The sequence below is a fragment of the Toxorhynchites rutilus genome, chromosome 3 (genome assembly GCF_029784135.1).
Source record: "Toxorhynchites rutilus septentrionalis strain SRP chromosome 3, ASM2978413v1, whole genome shotgun sequence".
NCBI lineage: Eukaryota > Metazoa > Arthropoda > Insecta > Diptera > Culicidae > Toxorhynchites > Toxorhynchites rutilus.
In genome coordinates, this window is record NC_073746.1 from 176,635,076 (window position 1) to 176,662,567 (window position 27,492).

Consider the following 27,492-nt stretch of genomic DNA (forward strand, 5'->3'; position numbering starts at 1 on the left):
TGTAACGGAGAAACATGTTATTTGCAAGTGGATGAAAAATCTTGAACGAGAAATGTGTCTGAAAATAATCTGATATTATAATTTCGAGTTTTGGTAGAAGTACTGACATTTTATAATAAAAATAATTTTAAGGGTAGATTAGAAGATCAATCAATGAACAGTTCTGCGATTGAACCCATGAACGTGCGCTGAGTAAGAAGACGTGGATGAGATAACGAAAAATAAATTTTGGGCGTGACGAAGTTTGCTGGATCAGCTAGTATACAATAAAAAATAAGCTCAAAAAGAACTATTCATTCTTCGTGAGGACACCGACTGGACAACACCGTTGCTCTGCGAGCTGAACGGCGAGAGATCGAATGCCTTTCTCCAGACAATGTGGAGCGGAGGAGTAATATGAGGGAAGAGTAGAGTTTTTAAAGGGCCTTTTTGAAGGTTAGAGACGAATGAGCTGAAGAAGTTTAAAGTCTCTTCAATCTATATATATATATATATATATATATATATATATATATATATATATATATATATATATATATATATATATATATATATATATATATATATATATATATATATATATATATATATATATATATATATATATATATATATATATATATATATATATATATATATATATATATATATATATATATATATATATATATATATAAATGGATTTTTGTCTGTCTGTCTGATTCTTATCGACTCGGAAACTACTGAACCGATCAACATGAAAATTATGTAGGGGTATGTAGGGGTTTTTGGGGCCGGGGAAGGTTTTCGTGATAGTTTGAGACCCCTCCCCCCTATCTAAGGGGGGCTACCATACAAATTAAACACAAATTTCTACATTACTTGGGAATTAATCAAACAAATGAAAAGAAATTTGGCATATGGAGGTTTTAGGGTGCGATAAATGATTCTATGGAGTTTAGACTCTCCACCCCCTCTCTAGGGAGGCTGCCATACAAATGAAACACAAGTTTCTGCATTACTCGAGAATTAATCAAGCAAGTTAAACCAAATTAGGCATATGGAGGTTTTAGATTGCAATAAATGTTTCTATGGTGGCTAGACTCTCCACCCGTTTCTCTAAGGGAGGGATGTCATACAAATGAAACTCAAATTTCTGCATTACTCGATAAATCATCAAGCAAATGGAACCAAATTTTACATGTAGAGGTTTTAGGGTGCAATGAATGATTCTATGGTGGTTAGATACTCCCCCCACTCACAAGTGGAGCTGCCATAAAAATCAAATACAAATTTCTGCATAACACGAGCATTAATGAAGCAAATGAAACCAAATTTGGCATGTGGAGGTTTTAGGGTGCAATAAATGTTTTTACGGTGGTTAGACACTCCACCCCCTCTCTAAGGAGGAGCTGCCATATAAATGAAAGACAAATTTCTGCATAATTCGAAAACTAATCAAGCAAATGGAGCCAAATTTGTCATGCGAATGTTTTAAGGGACACGCAACGTTTCCATAGTGAATAGACACTCCTCCCCTCTCTCTGAGGGGGCCCTCTACGCAATTTGGGATGTGAGGGTTTTTGGGTATGAGGAATGTTTCTATGATGGTGGTGGAGGCGATCCATGCCTCTCACGCTAATGGTCACTAGTTCAATTCTCACTCCCGACATTCTTCCAAAAATGAAAGTAAAAGTGACGAACCAGCCAAATGAGTTGAAAGTCACTATAATACAGATAAAAAAAAATTCTAAAGTGTGTGTCACATCAAATTGCATCACGGAAAAAACGCTGTAGAAATTTAATTTATAGGAATTATATCTTCAGCTTTCGCTTATAATCAGATAAGAGTGTATAGATCACGTTGGCCATGCTTCACTTACAATTTTTCGTAAATTTAGAAAAATGTCGTCGAACGAAAAAGAGCGTCGTGAATTAATCCTGTGCACTCATTTCGAGAATCCGGAGTTGTCACATCGGGACATCGGTAAGATGCTAGGAATCGTCCAATCCACGGTCAGCAGAGTACAAAAACGATACTTCGAGAACCTAACCATCGACCGGAAGGTGAAGAACGGCAAAAATGGATGCTCCGTCAGTGAAAAAGATCAAAAGCGCGTAGTTAAGCAGTTTAGACGTGATCCGAGAAGTTCGGTCCGAGATGTCGCCAATAAGCTGAATTTGTCAAGTTCATTCGTCCAGCGGATCAAGCAGCGGGAGGGCCTGCGTACATACAAGGTTCAGAAGGCTCCTAACCGCGACGAAAGGCAAAACATGGTGGGGAAGACGCGAGCCCGGAAGCTGTACACCGAAATGCTGACGAAGCCGTATTGCCTGGTAATGGACGACGAAACCTACGTCAAAGCGGAATTTCGTCAGCTGCCGGGCCTGTTGTTCTTCTCCGCAGAGGACAAATTCAGCGTTCCGTAGGAGATTCGCAAGCAGAAACTATCCAAGTTTGCCAAAAAGTACATGGTGTGGCAAGCGATCTGCTCTTGCGGAAAGCGGAGCGCCCCCTTCGTGATGACCGGCACGGTAAACGGGCAGGTTTACCTTAAGGAGTGCCTACAGAAGCGCTTACTACCACTATTGAAGCAGCACGAGGGCCCGACCATCTTCTGGCCGGATCTCGCTTCGTGCCACTATTCAAAGGACGTGTTGGAGTGGTACGAACGGGGTCACCTTCGTGCCAAAGGAAATGAACCCGCCCAACGCGCCGGAGCTTCGCCCAATAGAGAAATATTGGGCGATTATGAAGCAGGCCCTCCGGAAGAACCCAAAAGTTGTCAAATCTGAGGCGGACTTCAAGAGAAAATGGATTTCTGTTCAAAAAAAAACTACAACCTGACGTTGTACAGAACCTTATGGAAGGGGTCAAGAGGAAGGTGCGAGCATACGGGCTTGGGCTCGAAGTATGAATAAAAAGAAAATGCCAAAAGTTGTTTAATAGTTTTTATTTTACTGTCTAAAATTTTCAAAAGGATCGGTCTACTGGGCGAACTTCTACAGCGTTTTTTCCGTGATGCAATTTGATGTGACACACCCTTTATGATGGTATGACACCCCTCCCTACTCTGGAATGGAGAGGGGGTCCCATAAAAATATTACACATATTTCAACCAAAAATTTCCCAACCAAACATGACAATTGCAAATTTTCGGAAAACTCTGAAGGGAAAAAGGAAAATTCGGAAAATTAAATTTCCATATGTTCTACGCACAATGAAACGCACTCCTATATCTTCTTCCATCTATACGAATAAAAAAGTATCGCCGAATGTGTTGATAGGAGCAGAACTCGAGGAAGTAATTGTCCGATTTGGGGCTGTTTTTATTCTATCATATTTTCTGTATAAAACATTTATTCCATGTAACAAAGAAACATGTTATTTGCAAGTAGTTGAAAAATCTTGAACGAGAATTGTGTCTGGAAAAAAATCTGATATTATAATGATGAGTTTTGTTAGAAATACTAGGAATTTTATAGAAAAAGGTAAATTGAATGGGGTCGTTTAGAAGATCAATCCATGAATCGCAGAACTGGATTGGACCCATGAACTTGCTCATAGTAAGAAAACGTGAATAACAAAAAACAAATTTAGGGCGGGACGAAGTTTGCCGGGTCAGCTAGTTCAATAATGAAAGAATAGCAGAGATGAACCAGCCGTCTGCTGAAAATCTCTTTAACAAAGAAAGAAAAAAAAAGGAAAAAGGGAACTATTCGATTGCCTAAGCGTCATGTACTCATTCGTTATATAGTTTGACTTCGCTGGGAAGTATAGTAACTAAACTTTTGACCCTATCGAGACTAAACATGTGAATCAATCCATTATATGCCGCGAAAATATAGTACTGAATAATACTGTCAATAACTAATAACTAATCCAAAGTAGCCAACAGATAGCAGACGTGCAGGAGAGATTGAAATTTCCAATCCTTATCTTGTTATTCGATCAATATAGAGGCGAATGAACTTTTTAGTTTATAACCTCTGTAAAATAAACGAAGAAGAGGTTTGATTTTGAATAATAATATTGCACATGGTTTCCCAGAAACTGTAGTTCAATGTGAGTGATTTTCTTGTCAATGTATGTTATGTTTTATGTTCCGAACATCCTAATCACAATAAAAAAGTTGCTCATTTGGTAGCAAAAAAATATTATCATCTTACTATTCCATCCACGAACTTAACTACATAGTGATCGATCTGTGACAAACCGGGATTATGATTTCAAAAATGTTGTGCCTTCCCATGAGAAATGAATGAAAGCGAGACCAAAGAATTTCAGCAAAAGAAAAATAATGATTCAAATTGTGATTGGCGACCGATTGAATCCACTTTTTGCAATCAATCGATACCAAAAAGCACCGAAATCTGTATAACGGCTGCAGACAGGAAAAAATAGATCACGGTGCAAAAATTTAACTGAAATGTAATCGAAGATCTCCACGGATCTTTCGCCGAATAATTACCATGTTTTAATGTACCTGTGTAACGTTAGCGTTGAATATGTTTTTCCAAACAGGAAATAACTCTCTATTCGTGATTGAATCAAGAACATCAAATATTAACGTAGATAATATAAAAACGACTAATTACACGTGGGCAAAGATGAACCGAGTCGAACGGGGCTTATTTGATTAAATCAGGGAAGTATCACTAGAAGGTATGTTGTAGTTAATGTAACGAAACGTTCAGAACTTTTATTCCAACCCAATACATCCAATCGTACAAAGGCATGTAAAAACTATCACTCTGTCTAGCTTGGGAACGTGTTTTATATTTTAATGACGAACATAAATATAATTAGCTATTGTTTTGCTTCCATGTTGATCATAGATTGATCTACAAATGATCAATAGTTCTCGAGTAGTTGTGGATATCGTGATTCTTTGGACCCCACACACGCTTATGCATAGTTATGTGCGACATATATGACTGTTATTGAATTTCACAGAACACCTCAAATAAAAAAACGCTAATTTCTTTTATTGAATTGATCATCATTGCGGAGAACCTGTTCGGCAACGATTACAAAACCGTATGGGGACTTCCCAGAATTTGAGATGTTGATGACCGTTTTTGTCGCATTCACTATTTTCAATCGGAATGATTGGCACTTTTTTCCGTTTTTGTTTATACGTCATTTAGCACTACTGATTTTGTTACACATGTACGATAGGCGATCATCGTCGGAAACACATAATTATTTATGATGAATCTAATGATTTGCTGTTATCGTTATTATCCGATGATGTTGATAAATATTGCCACCAGAGAATGACCGTCGAGGATGAAATGATTATATTTTCGATTGCATGCTCCGAAGCGCAACGGTGACAATCGGCGAGGCGCTATACCTGAGTTCACTTGTGATAGCACTCTGTTTACAAACACTAGCGTTTGCAATGCGTTTCAATGAAATTGAGATCTCGCGGTACAGAAAAGTTGTTTCAGTTGTTTCATATCAAGTATCCTTTTCAGAACAAGTACGCGATTTTTTGTTGTCCGAAACGAATACTTTGGTGACGACGACGCGACGACGAACCGCGACACGCTGACCACACCGAGTCTAATCGTTAACTAACCGGACTAACGGCGCGATATGCCAACATGTGGCAGAAGCTTTACAAACGCAAACCCGTGTTGATTAGGAGGACGTGAGACGGATGAGAAAGCTGCCCAACGGCTGCTATTAAAATGAGCAAGTTGATTCGCGGACACGCAAACGGGAATCGGATTGGAAAGAGCAATTTGAGTGTATTGTACAATTGTACACATCTCTGTGCAAATCTCCGTCGTCATCAGGCGTGTTTCATCAGTTGATCTCGTATTATTAGTCGGCGCATCACTCGGAATGGAAGTCAATTCCATGCGATTTAATGCTTGTTAGAACTTATTTCGACGCCGAGTCACGTGACATGGCGTTCGAGAAAGCCAAAGCCGCCGTTTGTTTAGCGTATTTGTTGTGATTCGTTTGCCATTTATTCGATTGCGGTTGGCGTTCAAGGCGGCTTTGTTTGTAACTCCGTGATGTTCTCGAATGTTTCGTGTGGCGGGGATGGTTTTTCTACGAACTGCCGTTCATCTGTGATATAACACATTTTTAGTAATTGGAAACTAGAGGATTTAGCGAGTATACAATAATTTTCCAATAAGTGCACCTGTCGTTCACCGCGTGATTCCTAGAACTTTTCACACGTTCGATTTGTGTTTAATATAACGCTGTAAGATGTGAAAGTTCATAGCTTGAACATTTCAAAGCTAGCATATGGAACGTGGAAATGTTTTAACTAGGACTCTACAGTTGTTTCCAAATATCAAAAAAACTACCACAGAGCTTTTCGGAATGATACAACGTCTTGACGAAGGACACCTTCCAGAAAGGGTGTCAAATGAGAAAACAGAGCACGTTTTGACGTAGAACTACGTCTTTCAAGAAGGGTGCCAAATCAGAAAACAGGTCACGTTTTTATGGAATAAAGTTAACGTTAATAACTATTTTCACTGTGAACGAATTCTCATGATTTGTATATCAATCGAATCTGAAATTCTCTAAGATTTGTTTGATATGCTATACATTACAATTTGCTAATCTCTAAACGGTTTAAATTCATGAATACTGGAAGATCTTCCTTTTTTTTCCCATACATATCCTCTGCCGATTTGTGTGCTAACCCTACCCATATTTCGAATGCTTATAACTTGAACATTTCTTTACAGATCGGAAAGATGTTTGCATCAATTGATAGGAAATATTTCTACGCGTCTATCACAATAAATATTATTTTTCATGAGATAAACAATCGAATAACTGTAAAATGTCAAGCGTTATCTATACGCCCTAACTGCCAAGTTTTGATTGGCCCGATTTACGGTTTCCCCAACACAGACTTCAAAATCGATGTACCTGTGGAAATCCGCTCTGCAAATATACATGCAAGTTGGGGGTATTTTTGTTCCCACCGAACTGTGTTTCCCTAACACGGACTTCAAAATCAATGTGCCTGGGGAAATCCGCTTTGAAAAAACATGCAAGTCGGGGGTATTTTTTGGTGTTAAGTACTTTTGTACTCGCTTGTCGTTGTGCAGACCGGAATATGTTTCCCTAAAACGTACTTTTAAACTGAGAAGCCTGGGAAAATCGTCATCATATCAAACGTAAAAGGACGTTCATCAAATTTATTTGTAACGAAGAGCATAATCTATTACCACAATTTCGATGCATTCTAAAATAATATTCGAAGTGGTAAACAAGTGGATTGCATAATATAATTGCGTAATTCTACGTCGAAATTATGCGGTCGTGCCCTAGATACAACCAGGGCTAGTTATTTTCGAAGCTAATAAATGTGATTGAATTTTATTCATACAACTCTCACTTCCACTACAGTCATTTTCGGTGGATTAATTTCAGTGTATCGGGGTGAAGTGGAAACGAAATATTCTCTACGCATACAGTAACATTGATTCTTTTGTTTCGTTCCTTTCATATTTCGTTCTCTTACACGTATAAAAGCAGAAGCTTTCACTGACGATTAAAACTGCTTGAACGGGTTATATTTATTTTCATTTCGCATGTTAGAGGATGCTTGCTGCTTTCAAACGTAAATTTTATTTTACCAAAATGGATCGTCGCGGACCGTGTTCAAAATTCTTCAATCACTTGTAAATAACATGTTTCTCTGTTATTTGGAATACATGTTTGTTACAGAAAATATAATAAAATGAAAGACGACACAGATCGAACTATTCCTTTCTCAAGTTTTTCACCCTCTCTAAGGGTGAAAAGAATAGTCCGATTTGAGCTGTCTTCATTTTATTATATTTCCTGTATCAAACATGTATTCCATGTTACGAAGAAGCATGTTATTTGCAAGTACGCTGGAATCTTTTTTATGCGTTTTTTGCATGATATTTTTTACGCTATTCGCTCAAAATTACGCGATTTTTTTATGCGATTTGCTTGAAATTACGCGATTTTTTTTACACGATTTGCTCGAAATTACGCGATTTTCGACTAGGTCTGCGCTTTCAGCGTACCCACGCAGAATTGTGAGCGCACGCACAAACGCATACACAACGCCGGAAGCACGCGCACGCACATACCATTGGGGGCACAAACACGCACACACATGCGTAAACATGCACAAACATGTGCACAAAAACGCGAGCGCACACAAACATACAAATGGACGCACAGGTGCGCACAAACGCACATACACGCGCACAAACGTGCACACGCCCAGACGCACGCGCGGAAAGAATCGAGCACGCACGTGCACACACGCACACAAATACGCACAAATACGTGCACGCGTACGCACACACACCCACACATGCCCATGCACAAAAATACGCGCACACCTGCACACAAGCAAGAAAAAAACACGCGTAAACGCACGTACACACGCGCACACAAACACGCACAAATGCGCGCAAACACGCCTACACATGCCCGCGCATAAAAAAAGCGCACACCTGCATGCAAGCAAAAAAACACGCCCAAACGCACGCGCACACACGCACACAAACACCTAAAAAACGCAAACAAGCACAAACACAAACATCGGGCTGTCGAATACTCGGCTATCCGGACTCGAAGCTGATCGGTATCCAGTATCCGACCAAACCACTATCCGTTTCATCACTAATTTCACACTGACAACTAGCGCCGGTAAATAATTACTCCTGCAGGCATACTACACAACACTCACTGCACCGTTTTCATTAGTTTCAGTGAATAAGTTTCGAATGCAACAAGGAAACATTCATTTCTATACAAACTGCCAGAATACATGGATGCTTCAAATTAATTTATAAGTGACGATTTCTAACGTCGCTTTTGTTTGCAGAATGAAAGGAATCAACGTGAAATGAAAGGAATATGTACGAAAGAGACGAGATATTTTTCTTATTGTGCGTGAAAAGAGAATAGATATATTTATAGCTTGCATGGTTCTGGTTCTGTTCTGAGAAGCGATAGACACATTATTGAGTGACGATGTGCTAATTGAAGTGAAATTGTCAGGCCCTGGATACAACCCCTTACTATTTTTTTATGGAAATAGAAATAGCAAATGCAACGTTCGTTCTACGGACAATGTGGATAGAGAAAATATTGCAATTTGAGCCCCGCCAATTTTCAATTTATGGAGAGTTCTTGTTTTTACACATAGCATTGCGTTTTGGATTCAAGGTTTGGGGCGTTAATATCTCTTTGCCGGGTGAACGAAGGGATATAAAAGGTGTATGAGTGATATTTGTTACTTATTGATCAAAAAACAGGTAGTGGGTTATATCTGTGGTAGAACCGCAAGAGTGACGTGGGACTATCGCTGCTTTAGTGATCATTTGTTTTTAGTTGCATCTGAATCAATTCCGAATAAAGGGTGTGTCACATCAAATTGCATCACGGAAAAAACGCTGTAGAAATTTAATTTTTAGGAATTATATCTTCAGCTTTCGCTTATAATCAGATAAGAGTGTATAGATCACGTTGGCCATGCTTCACTGTCAATTTTTCGTAAATTTGGAAAAATGTCGTCGAACGAAAAAGAGCGTCGTGAATTAATCCTGTGCACTCATTTCGAGAATCCGGAGTTGTCACATCGGGACATCGGTAAGATGCTGGGAATCGTCCAATCCACGGTCAGCAGAGTACTAAAACGATACTTCCTAACCATCGACCGGAAGGTGAAGAACGGCAAAAATGGATGCTCCGTCAGTGAAAAAGATCACAAGCGCGTAGTTAAGCAGTTTAGACGTGATCCGAGAAGTTCGGTCCGGGATGTCGCCAATAAGCTGAATTTGTCAAGTTCATTCGTCCAACAGACCAAGCAGCGGGAGGGCCTGCGTACATACAAGGTTCAGAAGGCTCCTAACCGCGACGAAAGGCAAAACATGGTGGGGAAGACGCAAGCCCGGAAACTGTACACCGACATTCTGACGAAGCCGCATTGCCTGGTAATGGACGATGAAACCTACGTCAAAGCGGACTTTCGTCAGCTGCCGGGCCTGTTGTTCTTCTCCGCAGAGGACAAATTCAGCGTTCCGGAGGAGATTCGCAAGCAGAAACTATCCAAGTTTGCCAAAAAATACATGGTGTGGCAAGCGATCTGCTCTTGCGGAAAGCGGAGCGCCCCCTTCGTGATGACCGGCACGATAAACGGGCAGGTTTACCTTAAGGAGTACCTACAGAAGCGCTTACTACCACTATTGAAGCAGCACGAGGGCTCGACCATCTTCTAGCCGGATCTCGCTTCGTGCCACTATTCAAAGGACGTGTTGGAGTGGTACGAAGCCAACGGGGTCACCTTCGTGCCAAAGGAAATGAACCCGCCCAACGCGCCGGAGCTTCGCCCAATAGAGAAATATTGGGCGATTATGAAGCAGGCCCTCCGGAAGAACCCAAAAGTTGTCAAATCGGAGGCGGACTTCAAGAGTAAATGGATTTCTGTTAAAAAAAAACTACAACCTGACGTTGTACAGAACCTTATGGACGGGGTAAAGAGGAAGGTGCGAGCATACGGGCTTGGGCTCGAAGTATGAATAAAAAGAAAATGCCAAAAGTTGTTTAATAGTTTTTATTTTACTGTCTAAAATTTTCAAAAGGATCGGTCTACTGGGCGAATTTCTACAGCGTTTTTCCCGTGATGCAATTTGATGTGACACACCCTTTAAATGAACAAATGAATTTGGGGGACTTCGAAAACGAGAGCGTTACGTTGGAGGCACAATATTCAGCAAAAGAAGCAGTCACACAAAAGTTGTATATAACATAATACATTGCTATGATTTGTATTCCATTTCCAAAAAGACAAAATATCTGTTGCATCAAATCAATCTACATAATTTTTGCGTTCGCTCATCCTTTCTAATAACACCCATTTCTCGTTTGAGAAATTGTTGAGTAAACATCGTTTGCCAGTGCGCGTAGAGCGGGAATTCCTTCTTAATGGTAATGGTATTGTATTATAGAGACTTTAAACTTTTTCAGTTCATTCGTCTCTAGCCTTGAGAAAGGCCCTTTGAAAACACTACTCTATTTCACTCCAGCGCTACCACCTCCGCCCTCTTGCCTTGAGAAAGGCACACGATCCCTCGCCGTCCAGCCCGTCCAGCAACGATGTTGTCCAGTCGGTGTCCACACAAAGAATGTCTTCTTAAGATTCATTGCACCTCTAATAAATTGCCGAAAGACGTAGCCTTACGTTGATCACACTTGATTGAAAAATCACAAAACCAAATGTATTTGGTCGCATTGTTATATGGATAGAAAACATTAAAGTAAGCTCTTTCTCTTGAATGTATTTTTCAATCCCAAGGGAAACTGGCAGATTATTTTTCAGCAACGATAACATCTTTCAAGATTCTTCTCGATACTCGAAGCCCACCAGTGGTTAATGCTACCTCGATAACCACCTGTTGATTGCACTTGATTGAAAAACCACAAAACCAAATGTATTTGGTCGCAGTATTATATGGATAGAAAATATTAAAATAAACTCTTCCGCTTGAATGTAATTTTCAATTCCAAGGGGAACTGTCAGATTATTTTTCAGCAACGATGGTATCTTTCCGGAATCTTCTCGATGCTGAACAGCAACCAAATGAAAAGAATTCCACGCGTGTATGTTTTTTTTTGCATTAAAATTTTTTTTATTCAGAAATCTTAGAGCTAAGCTAGTAAGCAGTCCTCTCGAAATTTATTTAATTGTCCAGTGTTTCAATCCCTGCCAGATCATGGACCTCTGCTATGTTTGTCCAGCGGGAAAGATTGAGGATCATTCTGAGGATTTTATTTTGTATTCGCTGGAGTTTGAGCCGATGCGTCTGAGCACAGTTACTCCAAATAGGCAAGCCATACTCAATCACCGGAAAGATGATTTGTTTGTAGACAGCAAGTTTGTTACTCAGACACAGAGAAGGCTTTCTATTTATGAGTGGGTACAATGAACTGATCATTATATCACACTTAGTCATTATTTTATCAATGTGTTGTCCGATTAACAGCTTGCTGTCTAAGGTGAGCCCAAGATATGTTACCTCATTGGACCAGTCTAAGGCATTATTTCCCAAGCTGGCGGTTTTCAGGCGGAACAAGTCGCGGGGATTTCTAATATGGAAAGAAGATGGTCCGAGTTTTCGTCGCATTCACGCGATTCTTCCAGATGTCTGAATATTTGACAGCACATCAAGACCCCGCTGGAGCTCCCTGTCAGAGCACGTGTTATTCGTCCCTTATAGATAATGGCCGTATCATCTGCGAACAGAGATAACTGACCATCATCTGGTAAGGGAGTGAATATCCGATTGAATAGCAAGGGTCCCAGGATGCCTTGGGGCACCCCTGCAATGATGTTTAGTTCCTCTGAACAGATATTAATCAGCGAGACCCTGAATGTTCTGTCTGAAAGGTAATTTCTGATAATTTTAATCAGAAACACTGGAAAATGACGCTGATGCAACTTATACACCAGACCATCATGCCCGACATTATCGAATGCCTTTTCGACTTTCCAATAATGCCTATGCAGTTGTTTTGGCGACAGTTTTGTTCCGCCAAAAGTTGTTCGTTACCCTGACGAGCTGATGGATTGTTGATTGACCTCTCTTGAATCCAAACTGCTTATCTGGGAGAACATATTATCCATGGCGAAAACCGTGAGCCTGGAGCTGATCAGTTTCCTAAAAATTTTGGAGAGAGCAGACAGTAAGCTGACTGGACGATAGTTTCCGGCTAAGGATGCTTCATTTCCCGGCTTTAGGATGCTCCCGAGGACTGAGCATGGCTTGCCCAAGGCTGTGTGAATTACAAAAGTGATGGCCCAACGCATCAGCTTTCTCAGCAGGAGTTATTGAAACATCAGGATCAGGAGAATAGGGAATTAAAGGAGGGATAGGTTTGGGTTTGGTTTTCAGTATTTTTGACAGTTTCCAGAAGGGATGGGAATGGGATGGGAGCTGGCTCAATTTTTTAGAAAAAAAATTGTTTTTGAGATCCAAGATTCTGGATTGGACCACTCTGGAAAGCTGATTCACCGACACCTTCTTTTCTAGAAGGCGAGTTCGCTGAAACTGCCTTCGATAGATGTTTCGTAATCTGATAAGTTTTTTGGTTAGATAATACATTTCGAGAAAGCTACTTACACTCGGAACTTTCTGGATATGCTGCTCGCGAGTTACACATAGTGCCTCTTCTACGCCACTCAGCGCACTATCGATGTCTTCCTTGGTATGCAGCGAATGGTCAAAACTCACGCCAGCGTCGACCAGTTGCTGGAAAGCTGGCCAGTTGACTCGATGGTAATTCCTGCGCTGCAACCTCCTGGTCTCCACCTGTTCACCAAGAACTATCATCACCGGGTAGTGGTCACTACTTAGCTCGTGCACCACCGTTGGCTGCTGGACGTTGGTCAAATTTGTGACAGAAATGTCGAGAGTTGATGGAACCCCAGCCGATGAAAAGTATGTTGCCTCCTCGGGGCACAGGATGTTGTAGTGCCCGCAAGGAAGATCACTAAAGAGAACTCTGCCATTCATGTTTCGTCGAAGATTCCCCCAGGCTTCATGCTTGGCATTCAAATCTCCAGCTAGGATAAATTTGCCACGATTCCGGGTAAGTGCGATGAGGTCTCTGCGTAACAGCAGACTGGAGCCGTCTATTTCCTTCACTTGGTAGTGGCAGTACGCTGCGATAATGTTGATTGGCCCTGTTGTTGTTATAAGTTCGATGCCGATCGCCTCCTCAGGGCGCTCATTTGCTCACCGGTATACAGATCCTCTGAATCTGCTGCTGTCGATTGAGTAGCGCCAGCTACTACCAGCAAGTATGGAAAAGTTCATTCGCTCATTTCTCCACATCTGATTATAAATCACTCTTATATCTGCTTGGAAGAATCATGGCGAAAAGAATACAGCAAACAATCGTGAGATTGCACGAAACAAAATAACAAGTGAGTCAAAATAGATTGAATCTGCGTGTATGTATGATTTTATTTTCCCTTGTACTCTTTTCCTTGTCAGCATTCAAGTGCACATGAAATCCACCTTCCCGCTCATCAATAACTTGCGTTAATATGGTCTTTTGCATTTGCTTAGCGTTAATATGGTCTTAGCATTTGCTTGCGTTAATATGGTCTTTTGCATTTGCTTTGTTTCTAGTTTCATACTAGAAACAAAAAAAAAAGTCAATGCAATAGTGCACATGAAACAACTCGATTTCAACTATCTACCTATATTTTACAGTCGTGATCGAGGCTCGATGATTGTTATTTGAATGAAAAACGAATGATTTTACAGAGACACTCGCTGACTGAAGCAAAAGTTTCCAGTTTGATGCTATCACCCTCATTCCGAGAGGCAAATGAGGGAATGCAAAAATTTCTGAGAATAGAAGAGTGGAATCGAGACAGTCAGCCCTATTCAGTATTCCGACGGATTTCCATTTCGTTCGAAATCGTTGTTTCGTTCGAGCTATAATTGTGCTTCACCTATTTCGAACGTTTTGCCCCTATAATGTTCTAAGAGAAACAGATCGAACGAAATGCAAAAACAACTCGAACGGAATACAGAATGGAGTTTAATCAAGTAATTCGAAATATTTCGAATCGATCGAAATACAGAATAGGGGTGAGTATTTTTCCGTTCTAATCGAGAATGAACTTTGCGAAGAGGATAGGTGAATGTTTTCTGCCTCAAATAAAGTGAGGCACAAACGGAGAATAGAAGGGTGAGTTTTATCTGTGAATAAGTGTTGTTGAACGAATTTCGATGCGATTTTGCCCTCACAGTATTATCTCGATCAGGTCGAGTGATCGTTCGAGAAATGCACTGAATTACCAATCAATGCAGTGATCGACGAGTTAGTGAATCAAAAATGGGCCGTACAAGCACCGCAGATGCACCTCGCTCTGGAAGGCCAAAAGAGGCTGCGAATCAAGAAATCGTACAACAAGTGCATCGACTCGTTTTTAACGATCGTAAAGTGAAGTTACGCGAATTAGCTTAGGCCGTAGGCATTTCAATAGAACGAGTGGAATAGATTTTGCACAACATTTTGGACATGAAAAAGCTATACACGCGACCGTCGACCAAAAACAGCGGCGTGTTGATGGTTCAACAGCCGGTTGGTGTTGTTGAAGCGTAATCGAGTGGACTAATTTCGACGTTTCGTGACAATGGATGAAACGTGGATCCATTACCACACTCCTGAGTCCTATTGGCAGTCTCCAGAGGGGCACTGAGGCATATTCGAAGACTTAGACGTTTCGTTCTACAAAAAAGAAAGCGAAATGTTGGAAACTCGCTATTCCAGGTGTATTGCCTTCGAAGTAAACCATATTGAGGAATAAATACAGCTTTGCCCAAAAAACGACTGTTTTCGCTAAAAATCCCGAGATTATTCAGCCTAGTAGTAGATTTGAACCAAGCGATTTTTATTGATATCGGAATTATGGCGCTGAGCGCCGACCAGTAAGCGTTATTTCACGTGAGAAAATTAAATGAAATGCTGGGAAAAGCAGAAGCATTTCAGTTGCCCTGAAGGAATCATGTTTATTTTTCAGTCACCAAATGGGAGTGGATGTTCATCCAAGCTGGGATCAATACTCCTGTGTTTATTCCTCATCAGTAGCAGGAGTTCTTCCTTCACCTGCTTGATCTTAGGAACCATTTTATGGTTACCGATATCTTTCGTCTGGCTTTTGAATTGGCAAAAACCTTGAAACCCCCTTTCATTACAAAAAACATTGCTAGCTGTGATTTCTAGACCGCAATTTGAACCATATATTCCGCAAACTGAGGCTACATCAGCAGCGATAAGCAGGTTTCAATAATGCATCAGTGGAAAGCTTTTATATGCAATAGAAATACATTAATTTGTTTGTTTTTATTTATGATTCAAATTATGTGTCATTTGCAACTATCCCCCCTTTTCAAGTGCGCAAATAATATTTGAATAACCTCTTCATATTTTAAAATTATAGTAACAGAACGAATGAAAAGTTTTTCTCAAGGTGTCGGTTTTACCCGCACTCCCATTTATTTCGCCCAAAAACACCAATTTCTGTACTCCATATAAATTCGATTTCTATCTAATAAATAATCTAGATATTTTTTAGAATGGTTCATGTAGAGTTTAAGAGAAGTTTTGAAACAAAAATCAAGTCACAGACACATGAAAATATGTGGAAATTTTTAAGGTGCCGGTTGGACCCTGATTTCCCCTATATATTCGAGGAAAATGCTTTCTGAGATCTGTAGATTTCATGCCAAGGTTACACTTTTTTTTTAAACTATCGAGAAAACAAAATTCGGATAGATCAGGTTAATAATGATTTGATATAACTAATTCATTAATTGACTGCTTTTAAGACGTCTCGAGAGCAACTAAATGAATGATTCTATCGTTACTGAATTATTCATAAATTCCTGAAATATTGTTAGTCTCCTTTGATGCTTCAAATGATTCTGCATACGAACAATCCATATTCCTTTTTACTGATTGACTTTGCCCTACATTTATTGTATGCAGATCGCAATCTCTCACATATTGCATTCTAATTAATCATCTTGCCTTTTGTCTCCATAGGAAACTTGCCGCTTGGAATATTTTCGTTGGTTTAGTAGCTGTTGGTACGTTTATCGGCAAGTATCCATATTAATTTATTCGTTGAACTGTTTTACACTAGGTGCATAACAAATATATATCGTAGGATTCATATTTGTTACATGCGAGAATGAACGAATTGCCGGCGCTTATCGGGGAAAACTGACGAAACCGTTCTGTGCCTCTAATTGCATTTGTCCGGAAAATGTACTCTTCTCACCGGTCTGTCCGCAGGACAGCGTGTTTACGTACTTTTCTCCTTGCCACGCCGGATGCCAAACTCGGACCGAGCTAAACGATGTGGTCGTTTACACCAATTGTTCCTGTGGTGTCGATACGGAGCTGATACTGCGCGAAAGTGGGATCGCTACGGAAGGAGCCTGCGGCATGGCGGACTGTCAAAAGTATTGGATCATCTTCCAGGTGTTGACGGTTGTGGTGGCGGCCCTGCTGGCATCTGGACTTATTGGAAAATTTATAATATCCATACGGGCGGTCTTGCCACAGGACAAAGCACTTGCCCTTTCGGTGGAGCTAACGTTGGTTGGGTTGGTCGTGTATCTTCCTGGAATGGTCGCATATCAGGCAATCGCTGGTAAGCATGCGAATAACTTTAGTTTTTCGCATGAAAAATAGTTTTTTTTTACATATTCTAGCCAGTGCTTGTCAATTATGGTCATCTGATCAACAGAGGTGCTTCATCCATGAAATGCCGTTCTATGGAACAAGTTTGAATGTTCTGACAGCTGCCCTTATTACAATTGGAATCATTTTTGACATATTAGTATTTTACCTCGTACGGGATTTGCCTCTCTATGGAGATGACCCAGAAGACGCCTACAGGTTTGATCGCCCATAACAAAAGACCCTTCTACACGAGGATTGTAAAACATTACTTTTGCAGGCCAGTCGAAATGCGTCTCATCACACAACAGATTCGCAACGATGCCAGACAAACAACTTCACCAGAGATGGAAAGCCAACCACTCGCCACTCTGCAGCCACAAGAACTGGATGCGACCTCAACTGCGAACAGCTTCGTCCAAGCCTCAACGATTGCAGCTAACGATTCACCAGTTATCCAATCCATCCAAAATACCCAAGCTAGATACCCTCGCATTGTCCGTTCCATATCCCCCGCAGCTGGAACTGCCGACGCATACTCTCAAGTAATTCGACAGTTGCCTACTCGGCCGGCCTACAGTGACAGTGACGATCTTTCGGAGTTCAGATCGCTGAGTCGCAATGATGACGACGAGGATGGCGAGAGCAAGCAGTTGGGGCATTCCAACGGGCCACTAACGCATAACTTACGAGATTATTCCAGTGTGAACCCATCAGCGTCCGGGATCGCAGCTGGAGTGAGCACACCGGAATCCCCGTACTCTAGTTCTGTTAGCAGCCCGGATGGAACAGTTGGAAACACACGAACGAAGGGTCGAGAGGCTCGACCTCTTAGCCCAGAAACCGATTTCTAGTGGTATCATTCCGACATCGATAATAAGGATTCTTAGGAGTAAGAAAAGCAATAACGTTCGTGAAGTATTCGACCGATTTATCTTTTCAGTATGACGTTTTATTTTTATGTTTATGTTCCTTACACTTGTGCATTTGTTGTTAAATATGAGATATAAAAGATTTAAATATAAAACACAATTTTGACGTAGGACTACTTATCTGATTTCTATATAGGGGGGTCACTCTACGAAAAATGTAACGTTTATTAAGAGTTTTCAAATGCATATTACGCAGAATCGTTCTTACGATATATGTTATAATTCATACCATTAGACGGTAATTATATCCAGACTTTTTTTCGCCTGAGACATCAATAGTGGAAATAATAAAACAAGTGAGCAATTTAACAAACAAAAGATGTATGTTTTGCGAGCGGATGCGAAGGTAAATCATGTATTATGCATTCTTTCTTCCAATTTCGTTCCCATGAATGTTGTATGTAACACAAAATTGCGTGCAATAATTCGTTTTATCTAACAAATTAGCAAGATGTTAAAGTAATCAGATGCAAGATTTCATGCATCATTCAAACTTCATGCAAGATTTCATCAAATCAACGAAACAAGTGGCACCCATACAGTGATCGTTCATTAATTAGGAGGAGGCAGCGATTATCATGCGAGGACTTATTGAGATCGGCATTACATCGCATCATAAAAATGAAACGAAATGAAATATTAAACTTCATGACTCATATTCATTTCATAATGACTCAATTCCTTCTTAATAGAAGCAGTAGAACCAATGCGACTTGATGGTGATAGTCTGCAAACGAACATTATTTCACCGAAAATGCTACTGCACTCGATGCCCAATAATAAGAATAAGACAATGGAAAGAAATCACAATACCATAGCTATTCATTAAAAATGAAGCAACTTCATGATTTCATGTGTATTTTACCTCAAAATATCACGAAATCGTTAGTGTTTTCAACTTTTTTTTCCTTTTTTCTCCATAAATTTCATATTCAATGTAATCAAAGACGATATAATTTTTTTTTGTTTACCCATTCACATATACTTCATCTACCATTTAACCCTGTTATGTGTCCTACTGATATTCATTAATCATTTTTAGATAGACAGTTAAACTTCCTGCCAGAAGCTTATTGTCTTTCTTTGTTCGTTACAAACAGTTTGAAGGTTATGAGTACATACAACAAACGGCCCTTTCCAGGGCTAATATTTAGAGTTTGAAAAGAGTTAAAATAACAGATTTCTGAACAATGAAAAGAATTACATTCAAAACAATCAAGTGTTCTGAACGGTCACAGTCCTACGTCAAACTTCCGTCCGTGCTCCTAAGCTCAGATCCTTCTACTTTTATTTGAGTAAGATTATTACACAGTGCATTTGATTTTCCAAAACTTTGAACTGGTAAGTTTCTTCTTTTTTTTAAAAAAAAATTAATGCGTTATTCTGCAAAAAAGGTTACAAATTTATTATTCAAAGTATTGCCCATCGCTAGTTCCAACTTTTTGCCATCTTTCTGGCAATTCACGGATCCCTTTGTGGAAATAATAGGCCGGTTTGTCGGCTAACCATGAATCGATCCAATTTTTGACTTCATCAAAATTGGAGAAGCGCTCCGCGAAGTCAACTGGTCAACCAGGCTATGTTGCATTGATCGAAAAAGGTAGTAATCGGACAGAGCAATGAGAATACGGCGGGTGAGATAGGACCTCCCATTTCAGTGTTTCCAAGTATGTTTTGATCGGTTTCGCGACATACGGCTGAGCATTGTCATGCTGCAAAATAACTTTCTCGTCTCTTTGCTCGTATTGTTACCGTTTTCGAACGCCTTAATTGTCATCGGTAGAAGTCCCCCGTAATGGTTTCTTTCGGTTTCAGCAGTTCATAGTACAACACACCCAGCTGGTCCCATCAAATAGACAGCTTAACCTTCTGGCCGTGAATATTCCGCGCGGCCGTCGATGTTGATGCATGGCCGGGGTATTCATAGGTTGCCCGACGTTTAGGATTGTCGTAATGGACCCACTTTCCATCGCCAGTAACGATTCAATGCAAAAACACCTTTTTAATGCCGTTGGAGCAGTTGTTCGCACCTGAAAAAACGGCGTTCGACGTCTCGTGGCTTCAATTCATACGGCACCCAATGTCCTATCTATCGGATCATTCCCATTGCTTTGGAACGATCGGATATTGTTTTCTGAGCTACTCCAAGTGTATCTCCAAGTTCTTGTTGCGTTTGTGACGGATCTTGATCGAGTAAAGCCTCCAATTCTTCATCTTCAAACTTTTTTGGCGGTCCGGAACGTTCTTTGTCTTCCAAGTCAAAATTACCACTTTTAAACCGTGCAAACCGCGTCTGACTGGTACGAAATCCAACATATTCGAAGTGGCAAAAACTATGTTGTTTACGCTTCAACTTTTTGACATATACTGTGAAAGACGCGCAATGACAGTAGCTTTCCAACGAATGTCTGGAAATTTGATTCACTGGAATAATAATCAAGCCATCTGTTGTAAAACCGAAGAAACTTACCGGTACACCTATTAAAATTTTAATCAGGCAACTGGATTTCAAATTGTGATTTTTTGAACAAAATGTTCAATGTTATCGTATACGCCCTTATAAAAAGTCAGCCGTAATTAAAATTGCTCATATGATAATGAAAATTGTGATTTAGAGTAGTTGCCACCAGAGATGCCAACTTTCCTATTTTTCAGGATTTCCCAGACTTTTTGGCACGTTTTCTGATATCCTGACAAACATTGACAATTCTCCTGATTTTTATACTTTTCACTTTATTAGAATGAAAATTATTTGTAAAAAATATACAAGGATCCCTGTCAAAGTTGACCTGGTTGGAAATTATAATGGTCATCATAGCTGTTCGGTCCGCACAAGTATGATGCTTGCACTTAATAAAATTCTCCCGATATAAAGCTGTAGCAAACATTTTTTGTCAATATGTAAGGAGTGTATTGAAAAGTTATTACACTCAAACGGGTGAACTTTTTTTTGTCGTGTAATCAAAGCACGCTTTGTTTACATGTCAAAAATCGAAATAAAAGTCATTTAGTCGCGGTCAAGATGCTAAACTATAGGTGTTTCGTTCTTGACACTTTCATGACAATACGTGAGACGAGTTGCGAGACGTAGCTTTCTGCATTGTTTACTTTTTGTTTGGTTGTGTCGTTATGGTTTCATATCAACTCGCTGAGGAAAACAACTGAAGAAAGAAATAAGCAAATATATATTCGTGAAAAATAGTGTACTAGAGCTGCAATAAGGTATTTATATTACATATTACTCAATAGTTTTGGGGGACAGTGAGGATTTGAAGAGCTTGTGAGTGTGATTAAAGTGCTATAAGTCTAAGAAATCTGTTGTCCAACTCCTCCACAGATAATCGTTCATCTCGCGGTTCTCTATCATGCCAAAATTATATTGTGAATATCTTATTTTCTTCAGATGCCGTATTATTGTGCAGTAAAAGGATGCGGAAACAAGATCCGCATAACGAAAAACAACCCGGACATTGTTTACCACACTTTCCCCCGAGATGGAGATAGACTTCATAAATGGATACTTTTCTGTGGCCAATCGAAGGATTGGAAGCCTCAGAAAAATCAAGGTATATGCTCACGTCATTTCCATAGCAGCAGCTACGATGACCGACATCAAATGCGCCATGAACTTAATGGTACGAGAAAATATAGGATGTTGAATTCCAAAGGTAAACCTTTTTTCTGTAGATTGCCTCATATGTATCAGTCATTGCATGTCGAACCGATATAGTGGTTCTCCGATTTTCGTGGAAAGTGGTAGATTTGTTCTTTATTGTAAAATATTAGACCCGTATTTTCTTGTTTTTTGATTAGGGCTGTATGGTATACGTTGCAAATCGTGAATATTGTCACTGGATTAAGGACATCGTTAAACTTTTGACTAGTCTCTAATCGATCCTGCGTCGCAATAATAAGAAATTTCTCACTGTGCAATTTTTCGAAATGACTGGTATACTCATACTCATCATCAGTGCGGAAATACTCTCGGCATACAAAGCAGCAGCGCAAAGAGGGGTCCAAATTATGTTTCAGCGTATGTTCCACCGTAGTCACATAACGAATTTCCGATAGAGGTCGATTCGCCACTACCATCTCTTTAATTTCCTTCAAAACTTTGTCGTTTGGTAAAATTGCATCCTGCATACGCAGGAACTTGTTTTGCTTTTTGGAAGTCAACTCTGAAAAATCAACAAATATAATCATTCTTCAGCGGAATAAACATATCAAACCGACCGAACGATTCTATTTCATGCTTTTGCCCTGGTGATAAAACAAGAAAAAAATTAACACTCTTTTATATGCTCAATAAAACCACATACGATTAAAACGCTGCTGCATAAATTTATTACTAGTGTGCTCCATCTTCATTATTTGAGGCAACTAACTTTCAGTACTACTCGACCGATTCAGATGATCAACATATCAGATTAAAGCCAATTAGCTTTTCCTTCGAAAAAAAGTGCGTTTGCAAATAGTTTGGATTTTGTTATCGTAATTGTTGATTATATTTGATATTTTTTTCATAGCTTCGGACTAGAGGGCGCTATATTTTTTTTATATTTTTTCTTGAAAGCTTTTTTACATAATATATCCTAAAATCGAAGATGTGATTTTTTTCGGGTCTGATTCTCGAATACACTACGAATACACTTCACGGTGGAAACGGAATGAAACGTATTCGCGATGACAACGGTATGGTGTCGACATCTGGATACGAGATTAGTTTCCCACTAAACTTATCATTATAATATCAAATTATCTTCAGATGAAATTTTTGTATGAGATTATTATACCACATGAAGAAAACAAAGTTTTCCACTCACATTAAACACCAGTTTGATACGAAGAAGTTAATTTTCATTAATGATTTTTTATTTGAAAAGTGCTCATTCTGCCTGAAAATTCATCACTATCTTCAACACTTCACTAACTCGTAAAACGTAGTTCAATGGCGTGCCGTTTATTTCGTTTCCACCGTGAAGTGTATTCGAGAATCAGGTCCTTCGTTTTTGAGTTAAAATTTTTCAAACTTAACCGAAGGTTAGAAAAAATCGAATTTTTCCCCCTTTTCTCCACTGCAAAAAATCATAACTTTTGAGCTACTGGACCGATTCAGATGATCGACATATCTAATTAAAGCCAATGACCTAGGTCATCTGAATCGGTCCTGTAGTTCAAAAGTTATGATATTTTGAAAAAAGTTTTTTTTTATATCTGTATTATAGTGATTTTCAACTCATTGGGCTGGTTCGTCACTTTTACTCCCATTTTTGGAAGAATGTCGGGAGTGAGAATTGAACCCGTGACCTTCAGCGTGAGAGGCATAGATGTTACCACTACGCCAGATCGCCTCCACATTTGAAAAAAGTCATTTTTGGAAATAAGACGAAAACGTTATTTTTTCGGACCACCCTAAAATGGAAATGAGCACCCTAATGAAAAAATAAAAAATACTGATCAAATATTCTGCGATAACAATACAGCCACTTTTCGCGAGAATCTGATAACCACTATATCGGTTTGACATGGAATAGTGGTTCTCAGATTTTCGTGAAAAGTGGTAGATTTGTTCTTTATCGCAAACTATTAGACCCACATTTTTTATTTTTTCATTACGGCATTTCCATTTTAGGGTCCTTTTTTCATGTATTTTTCTTTGTGTCTTTTTTCATTTTCGAGTTATGATTTTGCGACACTGAGTGGTGCCTCGACATGTCGCATTAAATGTAAATTACTGCATATTGAGCTTATAATTACACTATTTTAGCTATTCCTACAATGCAATCTTCGAATTCGTTCGCAACCCTGGATGATGTGTCTATTGAAGAACAAGATGTAATCGCGCTTGACACTTGTGAGTATATCACGCGTAAATGAAAGCATTATTTATTATAGAAAAGTACTCATGCTCAACATTTTTTATACTAGGTCTACAACAATCTAGATTTGAAGAAAATGGTTTGAAGAGTACCAATATGCTTTATTTGGAACTCAACGAAGCTTTGAGTACAATCGACGAACTCAAAAAGAACATAAAGATACTAGACGAGTATAAGCAGCAAGCAGTAGCACACATCACGGAATTGCAGAATACATTACAAGAAGAACGCCAGCTCGCTCAAAGAAATGAAGAGCAAATTGAAACATTGAAAAATGCGAATATGATTTTGTCGTCAACAATGGAAAAACAACGCAAATCATTCAGCAAGCATTTGATGGAACTTGAAAAGAAAAAGAAAATTTGTGAAACAGAACATATCGATAAAACTGACATTATTGAACGGTTATATGAAATGTTGAACGGTGTATTGTCGAAGAATCAGTTGGATGTTATACTTGGACGAAAGCAAAGACCACGTTGGACTTCCAATGAAATCTCAACAGCATTCGCCATTCGCTATATGAGCAAGCGGTGTTATACGTTTATTCGTAAAGATTTGCATATTCCGCTTCCGGGACTAACCACACTCAATACCTACGCTAACCAATTGGATCTTCGTAGTGGCATACTTTCCGATATTCTACGTTACATGTATGTTGTCGGCTCGGACATGCAGGAAAGACAATTGGCATGTATTATTACATATGACGAGATGAGCGTGCGTCAACTCATAGAATATGATCAAAGGGCTGATGAGGTTATTGGGCCATATAAATACGTCCAAGTATTGATGGTACGTGGTTTATTCGCTAGCTGGAAGCAAATTTTGTTTGTTGCGTTCAATCAACCGATGACGACTCAAATCCTTCAGAAAGTAATATGTGAGCTCCACGCTATTCGTTATAATGTGGTGGGGATAAATTCAGATAACGGACCCGGAAACACTATATTGTGAAAAAATCTTGGAGTATCTATCGATAAAACGTATTTTGAACACCCAGTCACAAAAGAAAACATCTATGTCTTCGGAGATAGTCTACATAATTTAAAATTATTAAGGAATTGGTTTGTTGGCGAAGGAATTATCTGGAAAGACAAAATAATTAATTCACGATTAGTGAGGATTCTCATTCAAGAGAGATGTATTTGTGAGCTAACACCTATTTTCTCATTGAATACTGGACACATCGATCTGACTGCTGTCGAAAAACAGAACGTAGCAAAGGCCGCGCAACTTCTATCGCACTACAGCAACAGTTTTGAAACAGCGTTTCATGCAAACGAGTGAGGAAGAAGAAGCTGCTCTCGTTGCAGATTTCATTGAAATATGTAACAGCTGGTTCGATATTTTCAATTCGCGCAGTCCTTTCGCTGCAATAGAATTGAAAAGATCATACTCCGCAACTGATAACCAAATCGAAGCTTTGGACCGAATGCTACAAATGCTACAAAATTGTCAGCCGATTAAAAAAAGTGGTACAGTTTGTACGTCATTAACAACGTTTCAACAATCAATAATTATTTCAATAAAATCATTAAAATGTTTGTTCACGGATATGCAGCGAAAATATGATATTAAATTCATATCAACATTTAAGGTAAACTGAACTCTATATAAACTCTATATAAATCCGAGAATTATATGAAGCCTTTTTCTGAACTGTATTTATTTTCAGTTGAATCAAGATTTGCTCGAGAATTTATTCTCTCAGATACGTTCCAGAGGAGGACTCAACGACAGACCAGCACCGCTAGACGTTTTACAGCGGCTGCGCCTCATCATTCTAGGGAAAACCCCCGGAATAACTCAAAAAAACGTCAATACTTATGACAAAAAACATGGTTCACACACAGAAGTAGAAGATGAATACATCACCACGATGTTGTTCCAGAGGGCACAAGTAGATATATCAGAAAATTCGGATCTACCTGTCTCGGAGGATATTTCAAATCAGCCATCTGATGAATGTAATGAATCAGTGATTAATTCTAATAACTCTTTTAAACAAATATGTTATATCCTACAGTTTCCATTATAACATTCGATAACACGTCGAGGGAGCAAGAGAACAGCGATATGTCTCCACCAGTTTCGTTTATGGAAATAGACCAAGAAAAAGATGGTTTCGTATATCTCCTAGGTTGGGTCGCACACAAATTAAAAAAAATACACCAAGATCTTGGAGACAAAACTGCCAATCTATCGAGCCGTCATGTACCATCTTATTTGGCTGATTTATCATACGGTGGATTGACAGCCCCCTCTAGCATATTCCAGGTAGTAGGTATAGAAATGGAAAAAATATTTGTTTCTAGCCTGGGTAGTAATGGTTTCAGATTTAAAGAAAATGTACTGTCAACAATTGTTGAACGGATTATCGAAGCTTATCCGAATTTCGATATCACTGTGATTAGAACATATATTAAAATTAGAATAATTGCCAGAATACGTTATTGTAATCTTCAATTACAAGGATTAACAGAACCTGGTCGCAAACGAAGAAATGAGATCGAAACGAGGAAAGCATCAAAGAAATATAGAAGAATGAATGCACTGTAAAGAGATCCCTATATATTTACTAGACATAAAACACATTACTAAACCTAGGGAGAAAAAAAAACATTATTTTGTATAACAGGGTGTTGAATCAAAATCCGAAAAAAAAAATCCCTGATATTCCTTGATTTTCCAGTAATTTTTCAGAAAAATTCCTGATGTAGACTAGTAACCAAATTCTCTACTAATATTCTAGCTGTAGTTCCTGAAACATTCAGTTAGCCTAAACAATGAAATTTAAGAACGTCTATCGATATCTGCCAATAAATATATTGTTTATTGTTTTTAACTGAGTTAAATGACGACTGAGAAGATTCGTATAGGATTTAAAAAATGGATAATACAGTTCAAAGTTATCTTGAAGAAGTCTTAAACACTAGTACAGATTGAGTCATTTTCATTTTTAATCGGATCAATTTCATAAAACTGTTACGATTTTAACGAAATGCTTTATCTTGCAATCTTTCGACTCCTTTCCGTGCGTTTTTGAAAATTTCCTTCGCTATACCTCTAGAGATTTCGCTTCTGCTTTTCGTAGCCGTTTCAATAACGTTGATTTTTATGACGATAAAGGAAATGAGAATTTCTAACTAGTTGAATTGACTAGCTCAACTTTTTATTAATGCTGTCCTTCCAAAGTGAAGTATAGCATCATAAACATGTCGCATAGCACAACTCTTTCCTCCCACATGTTTTCATAAAAAACATTCGCTATTAATGGAAAAGCCCTCGCAACGATAGGGTTTCCACACGAGAGACAGAAGACCATTTTTTGGAAAAAATTTCCGTAAACCTATCCTTTCCAAAAATGCTCCAGTCGTTCATTTATCAGATCATAGTGAGCAAACTTGTTTTTGTTGCTAGCAATCATAAATCTGCTGGAGCTTCTCTGATACGTTCAAAATCC

General features: G+C 39.1%; 2 protein-coding genes across 4 annotated transcripts in view; one reads left to right on the forward strand and one right to left on the reverse strand.

Moving 5' to 3' along the window:
* LOC129780223 (solute carrier organic anion transporter family member 74D) overlaps positions 1 to 5,676 on the reverse strand; it is a 62,213-nt gene extending 56,537 nt beyond the window's left edge. For all 3 annotated transcript variants that reach the window (XM_055788260.1, XM_055788259.1, XM_055788256.1), the window contains exon 1: positions 5,340 to 5,676. The gene's annotated coding sequence lies outside the window, so the exon portion shown is untranslated. The remainder of the gene's footprint in view (positions 1 to 5,339) is intronic.
* Positions 1 to 18,257, forward strand: part of LOC129780222 (solute carrier organic anion transporter family member 74D) — a 34,346-nt gene extending 16,089 nt beyond the window's left edge. Inside the window, exons 5-8 of the mRNA XM_055788255.1 lie at positions 16,574 to 16,629; positions 16,698 to 17,186; positions 17,248 to 17,434; positions 17,496 to 18,257. Of these exons, the coding sequence (XP_055644230.1) occupies positions 16,574 to 16,629; positions 16,698 to 17,186; positions 17,248 to 17,434; positions 17,496 to 18,069 (1,306 nt within the window). The 3' untranslated portion in view covers positions 18,070 to 18,257. The remainder of the gene's footprint in view (positions 1 to 16,573; positions 16,630 to 16,697; positions 17,187 to 17,247; positions 17,435 to 17,495) is intronic.
* The last annotated feature ends 9,235 nt before the right edge of the window (positions 18,258 to 27,492 follow it).